This window comes from Catharus ustulatus, chromosome 11, assembly GCF_009819885.2.
Source record: "Catharus ustulatus isolate bCatUst1 chromosome 11, bCatUst1.pri.v2, whole genome shotgun sequence".
Lineage (NCBI taxonomy): Eukaryota > Metazoa > Chordata > Aves > Passeriformes > Turdidae > Catharus > Catharus ustulatus.
In genome coordinates, this window is record NC_046231.1 from 1,939,733 (window position 1) to 1,956,405 (window position 16,673).

A 16,673-nucleotide genomic window follows, 5' to 3' on the forward strand; every position below is an offset into this window, starting at 1 on the left:
CTTTTGTCTCATTTGTGATGATGCAGCAAGCATACAGACCTGGACCTAGATGGTATTTGCAACATGTACAACGAAAACTTCTAGTCATGCCTTTGTCTCTCCAGCTTCCCATCCACAGCCAACTGCTTGGGTTTAAGCACATCCTTATGCCCCTGCTGTTAATGCTCACTTCCAGTGATCAATGGCCCCATCCTGCTTTCTCAGCATATTGTGCTGAAATCAATAATCATGCATGAGAGAGAGTGGTTGATGTTTCCATTTCTCCTTATTCCCACAGTCTCACAGTCACAAAAAACAATATAAATTTGAAATACATTATTTTCCATTGAAGAATAGTAACAGAGAACAGTTTGCAGTATACCTGGCAACATCCACCTTGGCACAGGAGACAACCTTCTATTGCAGTCCAGCCTTCCTGCTGGTATCAATAGCACTTTTCTTTTTCATAGTATCAAGTTATGTACTTCCCAAATCCCTACAGTTCACCTTAAGGATGAAATGCATAATTCAACAAGTTACCTGTTTCTTTGAGATGGATCTTGTCTGTAAAACAATATAGAGCAGAACAGTGGGGAAGAGGAGAATAATTCAGTTTTTTTCCTTCATGCAGATTTCAGATTTCTGATGATGCTACAAGTATCTGACCCAGTGCAATTATGTGGGTAAACTCCATAAGTTTTTCTAGCATTTTATTGCAGTTCATCAGTTTGTACTGTTTAGGCTGTAACCACAGCTCAGTTTATACAGGAGTTTTGTTTGTTGTTGTTGTTTTCAGAGCCCCTTAATACTCCTCACTGACCCTTTTATAAGCTATAACTTTTGCTCACACTCCATAAGTCAGGGAGTCTTTAGAAAAAGAGCCTATCAAGAAAAAAAATCTGGGATGCTTTCCAGGGAAACACATGTATAGTAGAGAATTCTGGCAGTTTTTCATCTGGCGCTAATTTATTACTTCAAGCTGGCTTGCTCTTTAGACTATAATAAACAGTATTTTACATCTAACAAATCACTTTTAATATCCCTGACCTTGACAATGGGTATCTAGTATGGGTTTAAAGGAAGAAATTGTAACCAGAAAAGCAGTGTGTCACAAACTGATGTAATCGTGGTTCTTTGTTAAGTTTCAGATTTTCTGGTGAAATTAAAGATATATGGAAGAATAGGTTGTTTTAATAGAGACATCTACTATCTCCAGCTATGCCATATATGCTAAGTTTTGGAGAGTACAGTCTTTATGTTTAGTCTAAAAGAATTTGAATTATGTACTCATGGAAGAAAACATTGAATTTCAATGAAGTAAAAGGCAGCATTTTGCTGAAGTCAGGAGGCTGTTTGTGTACCCTTAAGAATTCACAGAAATACTGTACCAATACAATCAATGTGTTTAGATGGAAGTTGCATTCATTCATAAGTTCCTTACTATGTCAAACTTAAAAAAAATTGCTCTTACTTTTATTAAAAATCATGTATGAACTCCTAAAAGAGAACGGTGTCAAAAGGTTCTCTGTGTCCCTGGGACCTGCCATCTTTCTCTTTTAAGACAAGTGGTAGCTATGGAGTTGCTCCTCAGGTCTCTGGATGGGAGAAATAATGAGAAGTTGAAATATATCTTGATTAAAGACTAGCAGAAGACTGCTTGCTTCATGATCCCAGCATCAGTTTGATTCTTCAACTCTTTCCTCTTTCTTAGGAGTAAGTATATCCCTTGAATGCCTTAGACGTATTGAAACATGATACTGGTCATTAGGCAAAGGTTTTTCATCTTTTTCCAGTTTCCATCATCTTCCTTTTATAGTTCTGGACCAATTAGAGTAACACAGGTAGAGGTTTTGCATAATTCATAAGAATTTGCTACACATGTATAGACACACATGCAGAGTCATACACAAAGTGTGTCAGTTTTTGCTGCTGTTGGGATTGTCTTAATTGATAAAAGAAAGCTGTAAGCCCTAGCTTATTAAGACCATTCAAGATGTAAAGAAATTACTTCTTATTTGTGTAGTACTATTAGTAAGCCTGCTCCCAGAAATGCTAACCCACTGTTTTTCTTAATAGCCTGCAACTGGCTTCAAGGCTCACTGAAATTAAGTTTATTAGTTCTACTCATGTTGTTATTATGCAGACACCTGTTCAGTGATAACTCTTATACTTTTCTCTCTCTCACTGTTTTTTTCCCCTTTTCTTTCTTCCTTCCCTTCTTCAACCTTTAAGGTGAAACTTGGCTCTGCTGTGCACACTTTTCATTTCAAAATAAGGATTGCTAGTTGTCTTTCTGTCCTGCACTGTTAGGATTTTTTCTAGGGCATGAAGATGGACAGTGGTTCCCAAAATAAATGGGAAATGTTAAAAGGCAGAAAGTGGACAGTCCTTTCTGTGATGTTAATGTGTTAGTGATTAGTTTGGTATTGATTCTCCTTAGTGTTTCCTTCCACTGAGCTAAATGTGTGCGTGTGTATCTAAAATAGCTTTGCAAAGATGTTTTTGCTTCAAAACCTGAATGATGTAAGGTATCCTTTCTTTTTATTCAAGAGGTTAAATAGAGTTTTCTAGTATAAATTTAAGGTTTTCTGGCTGTTATGAGATTTTAAGACCAGAAAAAAGAAGTCGTTCTGGTAAAAGCTTTCCAACTATTAATTGTTTTTGGTTAACCTGTGTAACAGAAGGAAACTAGCTGGATTTTTCAAACTCTGATGATAGGAGCCCAGAAGTTTTGGGGCCCAAATTCAGCAGCTCTGTGGACAGGCTGTGTGCACAGTACGAGTACACTCATAAGGTTTAAAGAGCAATCTGTTATGATTTTTATAGGGGGATGTTGGATAAGTCCTGTGTATCTTATTCAAACACACACCCTTCTGAAGCCAGGAGATTGATTGCATGGGCAGAAAATGGTAGAAGGTATGCAAAATGTAATGTAAAGTTACGATTCTAAAAAGAGGAATTAAAATAACTCTAAAATATGCAGACCTCTAGTCATTTTGGACCATTTAGTCCAGTCATTTCAGCAAAGAAATTAGCTTTTGTCTCAGCTGTTGAACTAAAGTTAGTCAAATGCTTGTAGTATGTGAATGCACAGAAAAAAACCCAACAGCTTTTTAAAGAAACAATTTAGCTAAAAAAGTGCCAGATGTTCAGACTAAAATACCAGTTATCCAATTTTCTTGTGAAAAGTTAATCTCCTCTTACATTTAAACCATGCTGTGTTATGTGAGATTATACTGGAGTAAAACATGAAGGAGCGGAATGCCATATTGTCAGCAATACAATGGAATAGCTTATATTTGAATGGAGAAACACATCTTCAGATTTGTGCCAGGAAGATTTGCACATTTTATGTTTCATTGGGAAAGTCAACCAGATTTCACAAGCTGTGCTGTTGAAGAACGAATTAACACTGACCGGGGCCAGTGCCATAATATTATTCCTCAAAGTACAGCTTATGTATTAATTAACATTTGTAAAGCACTTTGAGGTGCTGGATGAAAGGCAGTATAGAGTACAAAGTTGTTGCTATGATTAATTAGTTATCACATTGGACATGTGAAGGGCTATGTTAAAGTGTTGCAAACAATTATTTATTAATTGTTGCTTTTGCCAGTGGCCACCTTTGTTCTGTCCTTTATGAACTGTGTTACTGCCCTTATTATGCACATTCTTTGGGCTGGAAGGGAATGCCTTGACCTGTATGGAAAAGGTCAAGCCTTTCATCAAGCAATAACTGCAGGAGAGCAGTATCCTCTAGTTACGTGCTAAGATATCCGTCCTTGATGTAAAGACTTCAATACCACATCCCTAACGACTTGGTTAATCACTGGCACAATTAAAAATGCATTTTTTGCCTGTCTAAAACATATGCTGTCTTAGCATCCTATGACTTGTTTGTCTGTAGTGCTTACTGTAATATCCAGTACAAATACAGGAACCAAATTTTCCAGTTTTTCAAGTGGATCCTCATGTGAATGCAACTGGTCATCAAGAACATAACAATCTACTTTGTACTCAGAGATTGGATCTCACTACTGACCAGGCACATTTTCAATAAAATACAGCCCATTCCTGCGACCTTTGATTTCCACACCAGAAAACGTCTCGGTAACTCAGTTCTACATGTTTTCTTAGTTTTTCAGGAATCTAGATTATGGAAAGAAAAGACCAGTCCATGGTCCCACTAGGCTGACACCTTTTCTGTAAAGAACTTTGGGAGAAACCAAATCCAGACTGTGTCTTGGTGTTTTCAGGAGTGTGAAGCAAATACTGCACCTTGCTTTATCCAGTGTCATTGGTGACTGCACCTTTGCTGCTCTTTCTCTCTTTTTCTGCACGTTGGATAATGAGAGTAGAAAACCTGTACACACTAAGATCATTACCACATGAAAAAACAAAGGCAAAGACCTTTTGTTTCTATGTCTCCTCCTATTAGACCGAGAGTTCTGCAAATTGTCCCAAAGGAGTTCAGTGCCTGCAGGTCACTCCATTCCACTCCTACTGTTAGAGAACACTGTCTAATAGCTGCAAAATTTGCTTGATCCTTTTCCCAGCAGGAATCTTTTATGGATCTGAAAATTCCTCACCTTGTACCTGATTTTTTTTTTTTGTTATTTGGAGACAACTGTAGTTCTTTCATTTTATCTGCACAAATCACAATTTCTAGCTCCCTGAGTGTTATTGGATTGGTTGTTGCATTCCTGCCTTGCTGCACACCTGAGCAGAGAGCTGCAGCATACAGTACCAGTAGCCCTGGTAGGGGTGGGTGGAAAGGGAAGTAGCTTTCTTTTCTTTGTATAATGTTCCTTCTGGCTTCTCAAACTGGTGATTGCTCACTTTACAACAGTAGACCACTGTTCACATTTCCCTTCAGCCTGTCACTTGCCAGGCTTTCTTTTCTGTGCTTAACAGTCATTGTCACATGTCAACCATCTTGTCCTTCTGGAGTTCATGGCAATAGCAAAATAATGAAGATGCTGTGTAACAGTAAGTCTCTCTTTTGAATAGCATTTTCATTTTCTCATGTTTTCATCCAACAGAAACACAAATAGAAAATATTTTCTCATGGTATTGAGTACCTAATGAACTGTGGCAGCAATGGGTGTAAAAAAAATTACATAGCATTGTTTTAATCTTAAGCAATTATTACTACATTGGGTCATTTGACTTCTACATTTGTTTAGACTTAAAACAACTTTTACAGTATTATTTTAATTAAAATAAACTAGATTACTAGAAGAGTGGCCACCTTATTGCCTTTGACTGTGCCAATTGCTGACAGTTGACATAAAAGGTAGGATTTTAATTTTCTCCCATTGATAAATTAGACTGGACTTTCTAACATGGCATTAATATTTCCTAACAGCTGAAAGAACCTTTTCTGATCCATTTTGGCAGTACAGATGTCTCTTTAATTTTAGCATTGTGTTATTGCTCCATAAGAATTGCATGGGCCAGGTCCTAATCTTTGTTGTTGCAACTGATAATGAACTCCTAGTTTAGATGAATGCCTAATTTATTGCAGCTCTTTGGTTATTAACCTGGTACCACATGGCTGGGCTTCTTATGAGTTCCAGACACAGGATTTTTAGAGTACCTATTCTGTGGCTTGAGGAAAATGGAAAAAAAAAGAAAAAAATATACCACTTCTCAAAGAAGACTAATTTGAAACATAAATACCATGTCACTTATTATGCTCCATGTTTCTAGGAATGACCAGAATACATTTTGTTGTCTCACATGTGCCAGGCAATACATACACTATACTGAATTTAAAAAAAAAGAAGTTTATTTGAAAGTAATTTTTCTTGTTTGCAAGTTCCTGTGGCCTCTTTTGAACACATTGATCTTCATAGTTGAAAGCTACTTACCTAACCTTAAAATCTTGGACAAGCTGTGTGCCTTGTGTGTATAGATCAGTAAGGAAGATGTACGCAGAATACAGAATAATGATAGAGAGTACCATTAGAGAGACTATGAGAGAGAGGGGAGTACTACAAAGATTTTTACTGCTTGAGTCATTATCCGATAGTAACTGTAATTACCACATCTACACCAGATATTTATTATAAAGAAGAGAAGAGAAGAGAAGAGAAGAGAAGAGAAGAGAAGAGAAGAGAAGAGAAGAGAAGAGAAGAGAAGAGAAGAGAAGAGAAGAGAAGAGAAGAGAAGAGAAGAGAAGAGAAGAGAAGAGAAGAGAAAACAATGCAGTGCTAAAAGATTAAACAATGGTATAATTCATTAATTGCAATTGATTAATTTCATCATGCCTACAAACACCTTTAATTCCTTAAAATTTGTTGCACAGACAGATGGAAAAACTCAACCTGTGGAAATGGAGAAAATTCTTGGATTGCTTCACCCTTGCATATATCTTCAAAAGCTATTTCTAATCTTGCACAGGCTGTTAATGTGGAGATAGTAGCAGTTATGAAACCTGGGCTGGATTCCAGATATGTGGTATCCAAGTGTAGAATGAAAAGGAAATCAATAGTCACTCTTCAAGGAAAGTTATGCCAGAATTGTCCAGTATAGTCTATATTAATCAAAGCCATAACAGCTTTTTTTCATTAGTAGAGCATTAACAAGTAAACAACACTCCTGTTTTGTTATTTAGTTACACTAACCTTTTTCAACAGCTAGACCTAGTGATAAGTTTGGATTTTCTCTGTTTATAGAAAATTGGTACATCAGCAGATTGAGTACAACTCAATATTTATGGAGTGCTGGCTTTTTGGAAATGGAGGAAACTGTTATTACTAGAAGAGTTCATTAAAATGTAAACATGAGTGAGGAGACAGCAATGACAATAATTATTTATATATTTATGGATTGGGTTGTTTTTTTTTTCTTTGCTATTGTCTGATCATACTACAATGTCATGGCTATGACTTGAAAGTGGGAGCTGTTTTGGGTAGTTTTCTGCTGACTGCCTGAAAGGAGGTGAATGCCAGCAGAGTGTAACATCTCTGATTCACTGATTTATCAGTGTACAGATGTGCTTGAGCAGGACTTCTCTTCTGATTATGATATGTCTCTGTATTAAAATTAGAACCATTCTATTCTTGTGGCACCTATTGTAATATTTTAAAGAAGTTATTACAATGAAGAGGCTGAAGAATGTGTTTTGCAAATGACTGGGTGAGTTCCTATCAAGTTGAGTACTTTAAAGTTACTTTGATTTAATTGACTGATGTTTTCTAAATGCCAGATAGATTATGTACATTTTAGCTGTTAAACAAGCTTAAAAATACATTTAGTAGAAGATGACAAACTCCATTGCAGTAAAAAAGAAAAGGAACAAAACTTGTTTTACAATTTGTCATCTGGGGAAGTGAGAGAGAACATATTCATAAGTAGATTGTGAACCACATATATTTTACCTATTGTTTTTAGTGTTACTCAAGCCTTTGTGAGGAAGGATTTCAATGAGCAAGAGATGGCAGAACAGCACGGATAAGAGAGACCAGGAAAATAAAACTATTCTTAGCATAAAGGGGGCAGTGTGGAAGTAATGTGGCAAAGGCTGGGAAAGGTGTGCAACTAATTTAGTTAAGAAGTTTGTGTGCTCTTAAACCAAACTGGGGCATGAAATGAGATGTCTATCATTCTGTATGAAGAATATTTGTAGGCTATCTCAGTATTGCATTCTTCCAAGTAAGGCAAATGCAAAAGTTTCAGCTTTCTCAGTGTTAAAGTACAGCTCCTGTCTGCTTCTCTAAGAATTTCAATTGCCTGCTGTACTTTCCCTCTGTGGCAGGACTTGTCTTAATGCAAGTGGCCAAGGGCTTTTATCCTGATCTATGGAATGATTCCTGTGATAGGGAGCTCTTGCCTCAGGATTCTAGAGCTTTCATTGGATTTCTTTGTATACAGATTTCAAAGTGCTTATGGATGAAAAGGACTATGTAAGTGCAAAAGAATACGGTAATTTCACAACTATAAGATGCACCCTTTTGACTAAAATTTTGATCGAAACCCGGAAGTGCACCTTATAATCCAGTGTGCCTTATATATGGACAAAGTTCAGAAATTTGCCAACCCGGAAGTGCAAGCCGTGAACCAAGCCAGAAGGTGCAGCAGGCGAGGGGGTCGAGCTGCAAGGCACGGCAGGCGCGGAGGCCAAGCCGTGAGGCGTGGTGACACAGGGGCCGAGCCACAAGCTGCGCCGCGAGCAGAGCCGCGAGCCGAGCTGCGCCAGCCGGCACTGGGGGCGGGCAGGAGTGCTAGGGCCCACGGCACAGGGAAGGCACCTGGGGCTGCGTTTAAAAGCTACACCAATCTGTGAAAAATGTTTGCAAATTGAGCACCTGCCAGGAAACCCCGCGATTACGTGATTCTGTTAATAATTTGTTACTTTGTTGCACGTGGATCCTTGCTGCAAAAAAAAAATGCGCCTTATAGTCCAGTGTGCCTTATATATGGACAAAGTTCGGAAATTTGCTGACTCCTGGAGATGCGCCTTATAATCCGATGCGCTTTATAGTAGTGAAATTACTGTAATAATTAAGATTTTGTTAGTGTGTAGTGATTGTGCATAATGCTGTGTACCACAGGAATCCCTCTTTTCAGCTGACTCATCTATCTATCTATCTATCTATCTATCTATCTATCTATCTATCTATCTATCTATCTATCCATCTATCTACCTACCTACTTACAGTAATTTCACGAATAGAAGCAGCAGTAATTAGACAAAAATTTTGGTGGAAACCCGGAAGTGCGGCTAATATTTGGGTGCGGCTAATCTATGAACAAAAATGTGATATCTGCCCTTACCTAGTATCATACCAGTCCAGTCCCGAACCGAAACAGTTTGAAATCCATGGTTTCCCGTTGTTCTGACGATGAACCAATCAGAGAACAGCTCATTGCCTGCCTGTGAATGGCGGCGTTACTGAGGGGCGGGGGTTGTTATCGGGGTGAGTTACCTCAGCGAGTTACCTCGGCAGTTTGATAAAAGTGTGTGATATTTCTCTGTACTTTTTAAAGTGTTTTCAGTCTTGTGCAGCTACGGGGCTGGCTGGGCTCGCAGGGAGAGGGCTGGGGGAGCCTCTCTCCCCGCAGGGAGAGGGATGAAGTGGGCGATCGGCTCGCAGGGAGAGGGCTGGGGGAGCCGCTCAGCCCGCAGGGAGAGGGGTAGAACGGCCACTCGGCTCGCAGGGAGAGGGCTACAACGGCCGCTCGCCCCGCGGGGCCGCGAGGGCTACAGCGGCCGCTCGGCCACGGGGCTGCGAGGGCTACAACGGCCGCTCCCCCCGCGGGGCTGCGAGGGCTACAACTGCCGCTCGCCCCGCGGGCCGCGAGGGCTACAACGGCCGCTTCCCCCGCGGGACTGCGAGGGCCAGAGCGGCCGCTCCTGTGCCAGCACGGAGATGTGGCTCCGCTTGGAGCTCAGCTGCCTGCCCACGTGGCTGAGCGGCTGTTTAAAGGCAACGCGGATCCATTGGGAATGCTCGCAAAATGACCACACTATTGTTCCTGTCTTTTTCGGCTTGTAAATAAAGGGTGTGTCTTTTTTCACTTGGAAACAATGTTTCCGAGGTCGGCAGTAAGCCAGTAAGCCCCGGCGATCCCGCGATTGTGTTACTAAATGACGACTTTGTGAAAGTTTGCGGCGAACTAAAGTGCGGCTAATATTCCAGGTGCGGCTTGTCTATTGACAAAGACATCAATGTTGCCAACACACCGGATATGCGGCTTATACTCCGTGCGGCTTGTATTTGTGAATTTACTGTACCTGTCTACCTACCCACCTTTTCAAATTACAGGTTAGTTATGCAATTCATAAGCAAAACTGTGCCATTATCACAGCACAGGTAATCCTGTTAACATGCATAATTGACCTAATCTTGTTTTAATTTAAATTTCTGGAATCATAATGACTTTTGGCTTATTTAAGCTGTCCTGAAAACTCAACACAAATGTCATGTTTCCTAAGAGGTCACCATGAATATAGGGTACTGCAAAGGGCTCAAAGCAATCCTCAGCTGTGTGGTTGTTACTGATCACACCAAAATTGTGCTGTTAAACCACTCTGGGATATGTTTCAAGAGAGGACATTAAAACATGTTAAGGATAAATAACTAGAAAAAAAACCATTTTTATACTGGTGGTGTAAAAGAAGCAAGATATAATTTAAAGCAATTCATAATATAGTCTGTATTTGCTGTATGCATAATTAGAGCTGTTTTTAAGTCCTGAAGACATTTTGCATTGCACACAGAAGCGTCACAGTATTAAAGATGTAAAGATCCACACTCACACAACTGGTGCTCTTGAACTACCTGGCCTACTCATGTGCATGAGGCTGAATGGGATTGGGTCCTCAGTGTGTTCCTCTGCCCCTTAGTTGAAGTGTTCTTGATTATTAGAGAACCTTACTTTCATACTGAGCGTCATGACTGGCTCAACAGAACATTTTGAGTACATTTCAGGTAAACTAAAGTGTACGAAAAAGTTACTCAACAGAACTCAAGACTGAACAGTATTTAGAAATATTGATGTTGTCTTAACCACATTAGAAACTGAAAAATGCAAAGAAGATCCTTAAGTTAACAACTGAAGTATTTTCTGAGTGATATTTCACTGTAAAGTCTCTGAATGGTTTTACTATTACAGTTACTTAGACTGAATGATTTTGAGCTTATGTATGGGTGAAGAGTGAGATGAGTGAATGAAATCATGATTGCATGTGCCTAGTTAGTTTGGTTTTATTTTGTAAGAGAAAGTGAGAGAATAACTGAGCAGTGCTGAAGAACCTGTTTAACCTAAGGGCATGCTTGCAACTGGAACAGTCTTTGTGCAGATTATCTTCAGATCTGGTTAGGGATCAAAGCAAACCCTGATAACCCCAGCACACTTAGACTGAAATGAGGGAGGGACAAGAGAATGTTACCAAAAGAGAAAATCTGAATTCTGGCAATTCTGAACCTTAAATGTAGGTGGAAAAGATGGTAGATAAGAAGCAGGTGTGGTAGAAATCAAGTGAATGCTCCTGCCCCATAAGAGAGAGGAAGAAATCACATGTCATGGACTCCCTACGCCTGTGGTGTCAGAAAGAAGAGGGTGGGGTTAGCTCTTCTTCTTTGTATCTAATTTTTCCTTTTTTTTCAGCTTTCTTGCCTTTGATTTTGGTGGCTCTGTGCTGATGCCCAAATTCTCCAGGAACTTCCAGTATCTCACAGCTGAAAGACCACTGCTTCTGTTTGTGTCTCATTTTTGGATCTGTACAAGAAATCAATTTTTGGTTTGCTCACCAAGCTAGACAACAAGAATAACAATGACGGTAATAATAAAAAAAAAATCCTGGAAATTATTAAATTACAGTTTTTCTTTACCAACATGAATTGCTGCCATTTGTCAGGTGATATTGTCTATTGTCCTTTTGTTCCAAACATTTCAAACTGTTTTCCTGTAAGCATCTTCCATCAAGTGACCCCATATTTAAGTAAGTTCTACTAGGTTACAAAAGTTTCCCTTCCATTCTGCCTAATGGGAAACAGCATCTTCTAAGCAGCTGCCCTTACTGGGATGGAGTCTGGGCTCCTATGATTGTTCTCATATCCTTTTGTTGGTCTGTCACTTTGCTATTCAGCAACTTCAACATCTATCTTGTCAGCAACCAGGTAATGGAGTAATTTTCTCCTTACTCCCTCATCTTTCACACATGCTGAATGAATGTATTTCTTACAGGGTGAAATAGCACTCCCTACATGAGAGGCTGCATCCCTCCCTGCTCACTACACCCCCGAATGCTCTAGGGCAAGGCACTTCTAGAAGTGTTGGTTCAGATGTCATCAGCCAGAAAGGGCGACTGATCCCACACAACCAGAGTGAGTTTGCTGACAGCCAAATTTTTGGTGATAGGGGATTGACACTACCACTTCCTCAGGCAGTTTTGTGAATCTGCTTCCCCTGTACCCCTGCTAATTCTCTCGGCATGAAACCAGTTGACCACTTAACAGTTTCGGAATGACTAAAGCAGCATTTCTCAGTCACCCTCCTCCACTCTACTGCTGAGCTCGCTCCTTTGTGCATCTTGTTTCTTTATCATGGCTCTCAATTCTTTCTTCCTCCTCTGTATATTCCCTTTTCCTGGCTACATTCTTCCCCATTTATGTGCTCTTCTGAGTTGCCTCTACACCCTTTCTTTCAAATGTGACTACTCTTTTCTCTGAAGTTCCCATTTCCATGGCCCAAGTCACCAAGACACACAGCGCTTCATGGTTGTGTCGTTATACCTGAGAGGTGACCAAATTAATTATTTTAGTGATAGGAAACATGCTGTGTAGGCCACATAGTTAAATTCAGCTGGGAAGAGCATTTTCCTGTCAAGACTGCAGTGTTTTGCGTTTAGCTAACATGATGTGTGCCTGGGTCTTTGATGATAGTGTAGTAATTGTGCAGTTAGTGGCTCTTCAGTGTTCTGCTTAGGCATGGAATCTGTGGGGAAGATGCAGCTTGACATATAAATCCTTCCCTTGTCTCCTCCAGAGCAGTTCTTGGGGAATCAGTCACACAAATTCTCTGTAGTAAGAACGAGCCAAAGGTACCACAGGATTATCCCATTCAACTCCAGGTGTTCAGATTGCCCAGACTTATCTCTGCTTCCAGTGTTTTATAATATCGTCTGAATTTACACCGTGTGTGCAGGGCATCTTGTGACATTGCGGTGAAGGAAAGATGGACACATTGGACCTAAGTATCTTTAAAAAATACATTCTCTCTTCTGCCTGCTCATTCCCTGCACACACACACTGAGAAACACAACTCACCCGTCACTCTGCATTTCACGTGTTCAGGTGCTGCACTCATGAACGATGAGGTATTTACCACCAGTTGGCAATACAAAGTCGGCATCAAAATGATATGAGACATTCCAATAATTTTCTGAATTGTTTTTAAAATACTGCTTGAAAATTGGTTCTAAATTTGGGCTTAGGAGATCAAGGGTAAAATATCTATTTTGAGCTCAGATTTACTATGTGGTTTTGGAAAACAAAACAAAAACTAAACAAAGGATCTATTTGAAAAATATTCTTCTTTGATCTGTGTCAGGAGTAAGAGATCAATATCAAGTTGTAAAAAGCAAGAAGAACCATTATCTTGCTATAGATGTATAAACTGATCTCGTAGTGATACCCTCTCACCTACAACATATATTGAGGATTTTAAAGGTGGGCAAGCAGAGCTCAAGTCTGCTAGACTTTCTCTATCCATTTCATTAATTAGCTCCTGTAGGCTGAGATTATTTTTCTTTTGTATTTTAACAGAACCAAAACTATAGGGTATATTTTATAATATGTGCTATAAGAATGAACAAATTGAATTAAAAATTTGTTTTACTTTCTTTGCTTTCTAGGTACTCTAACCACCAATCTATTTTAAAGAAGATTACCAAACTTGAGGTGAGAATTTTACTGAATAATACAGACTTCCTTTATTTCCTTGGTGTTAAGTGTCCCAGGCTTCTAAGTCTTACATATTTGAAAGTCTTAGTTTTACTGACCAGTGGGACACAATTTGATTTAACAGGTTTTACACAGCCTCACTTCTATATGGCATTGAGAGGACTGAAGTCTTAGAACAAATTTATAAAAGAGCACCATTTTTATGGGAAGCAGATTTGGGATACACTTTTTTTTCTGGCAAAAGTATACCTGTCCACTTTTCACATACCTCATATATAAATTGTGGATTTACCTTAAATGGGTTTTTGAAAGGGACAGATTTTTGAATAAAAGAACAAACACTCATAAGGAGCTTTAGACTTCATTTGACATTTCCCTTATTTGTTGCACAATTAAAATAATGACATGAAATTGTTTAGCAGTCTGTGATTACTGCAAACAATGGAAGGAGATTGTTTATCTGATTTTTTTCACAATGAAATGTGAATTCTATGCAGTTGACTACTCTGATGTTAAAAGCCATGAAATCACTTCTCCCTTAGTTTATTCAAGGGAAATTCTTCTGGTTTAAAATTTTAGGTTCCCCCCCACCCCAGTTTATAAGTAATATATATATATTTGATAAATTTATAGCCAGTTAACAGTTTTTAATTCAACAGGAACACAATAAACAGGAGTAATTTACATTATATTTAGTGATTGCTGCTGTATCTGAAGATTCTGCCTCAGTCTCTTTCCTCACCTCTATCTTCCCTGTGTCCTGTTTCTGTGAAAGGCCTGAAGCAGTTGCTGAAGAAAGACAGAAAATGCAGATAAGCGCAGGTGCTACCCCACAGATTCTCCTTCTGCCTCTCCTGTTTGCTGTTCCCACCATTCTCCCCTCTGGGATCTACAATTAATGCTGCACACTGCAATCTCTATCCCTCTCCTTCCTATGAATTCTCTTCTTTAACTGCACAATTTAGTGACCCCAAATGAGACAACTGTAATTTTATGAGCTTGATGTGGTTAGCACTCATGAATTTACTCCTGGGATGTTTCTAGTATCCTGGTATAATCTGATGACCATTAGGAGGAGCATTTGTTGCTTGGACTGACTTGTCAGGCATGGTAGAGACAGAAATCCTAGCTAGATGATCTGAATGCTCATCTGTTTTTGTGTAAAGTATTTACCCAACTCAATTCTACTACCAAAGAAAATTGAAAATGCACGAATTCCATGTCATCAAATGAAGATGAATTCATTTGTTTGTCATAAGGCAAAAAACTTCAGCAGGTGTTACTGTAAACTGGTGCTGGTAGCAGACCCCATGAGAGACCTCTTCCTCCGTAATTTTAATTTCTTTCTCTACGTCAGTTCCACTTATCAGTGAAAGAAAACGGAGGTGGTGGTGTGCATTTCAATAGATGCACCCCAGGCCTTGCGGCAGTAACCAGTATGTGCGATCCTTCAGAGTGGGAGCTGCACTCTGGCCAAAGGTGCATCAGGGTGAGCAGAGCTCCTTGTCAGACTCTCTGTGTTACACTCACAGCCAGTGCTTCTGCTCTATGGCTGAATGTCAGTGTCTGTAGATCTGAGGCACACCTGAGGCCCAGAATCTGCACAGAGATTTGTAATTCGCAGATATCATCTCAGTTCACTGCAATGGAATTTGCAAGGCAAGTAGCAAAGGGTGGCTCAGTCTCATCTTGTACTAAGTATGTGCTGCCAGGGGAGGAATGGAGGACAAGCATTGCTTGTCCAAGAGATTATGTCCTGGCTAACTGCATTTAATCAAAGTTCATCATTGCTGACAATGGAAAAAGCCCCTTTGTGCCAGGGAGATGGTATCATATCTCCTGGTACATATCTAATCCTACTGCTAGGTCCCTTGTTTTTGTTTCAAATTGCTAATGAAATCAAAGCATATGCTGGGCCCATCCAGGGAGTGTCTTATTTTGTGTAGCTGAAGAACAATCACAAGACAATTTTCTAAAAACAATAGGAGATGAAAGAGGAAGTTTAAACCACTTGCCAGTTGAGAAAACACAATTGTGCTGATTCACATCTCTACAGAATGATAGGGTTTTTTCTTTTGCCCAGTTGTTCTCAGATTGCCAAGATTGTATTAATATGAGAGTGCAATAGGACGCTCCCAGATGTAAGCCCAGTAATAAAACACAAATTCTTTAACTATAATTATCTCTTCAAATTTCATCTTAGGTTTCAGTTTTTAGCTTCCCTTCCTGCCATTAAACAAATACACTGATGTTATTCAATGATGCTCAGGCAGAAATACCACATTTACTGGCACACCACAAATTCTGAAAGGCTATATCAACAATAGCCTAGATACCATTCATAGTTCAATAATTCACCCTGTGCAGGATGTGAATGTTTTACTCAAATCACCTGTTAGCTAAGTAAATTGGAAACTGCAACTGTGAACAAAGAGGTGGATATTTTGGCCTTTGTAAGTTAGCAATTAAGTCCTTTGTAAAAACAACTGCTGGCCAACCCTTGCCCTTTTAACCTAAGGAGATATGTCACAAAAAGACAGTTCAAGATGTAATAAAAGTAGCACTTTCTGTATGAGATATACCCTCCATAAAAGAGGAACTTTCAACATTTTTCCCATTCAATTTCATAATACTGAATAAGAGGAAAAAAAATTTCAAATTGATCTGATTTCTCTTTGAGATGATGTATAATCTTTTTAGAAGCATTAATTGACTGCTTAGGATTCAATGTGTTTGGAAGGAAAAGCAGTCACCTACATTGTGATGAACCTCTGTTGAAATAAAAAGTGAAACTCCTGTTCTCTCTGCAGGGCACTACTGTTTACTTTGACTGATGCGATTGCTCAGCTCCTGGTATTTCTGGTGCAGCACTGAAGAGCAATAAAGAAGAAAGTGTGTCCTGTTTGCCAGAAATACCAAGACTGGCAGGAGTCCTGAGGAGCAGCTGAGTTAGTTCAGCAGTGGTGATTGTCTCCATGCAGGACAAAGTAGCTCTGGAGTATCCTCCGAGTAAGTAAGAGAGTCTCTTGTAGTGCATACACTCTTAATTAGCTCCCATGTTCTGCACAGTCATTTCAGCCTCTTCCCTAAGTGACAGGACATAAACTCATAACACTGGCTGTTACTTTGCACAGGTCTCACAGAGTTTCGCATCAATACCACAGTGCAGTTTAGTGAGTCACTGGATAGTTTTTTGACTTTTCAACAAGCATTTTGGGATGTGTCCTAGTTTGGAGGACAGGTGTCCACTAAGAAAGGCAGGAGCCTCTCTTTGAAATG

The 16,673-nt window shown here is 39.5% G+C and overlaps 1 protein-coding gene across 1 annotated transcript in view; it reads left to right on the plus strand.

Moving 5' to 3' along the window:
- The window catches only part of LOC117001535, a 149,139-nt gene that overhangs the window by 36,568 nt on the left and 95,898 nt on the right, over nt 1–16,673 (plus strand). The window contains exons 2-3 of the mRNA XM_033069954.1: nt 13,346–13,391; nt 16,205–16,403. Of these exons, the coding sequence (XP_032925845.1) occupies nt 16,370–16,403 (34 nt within the window). The 5' untranslated portion in view covers nt 13,346–13,391; nt 16,205–16,369. The remainder of the gene's footprint in view (nt 1–13,345; nt 13,392–16,204; nt 16,404–16,673) is intronic.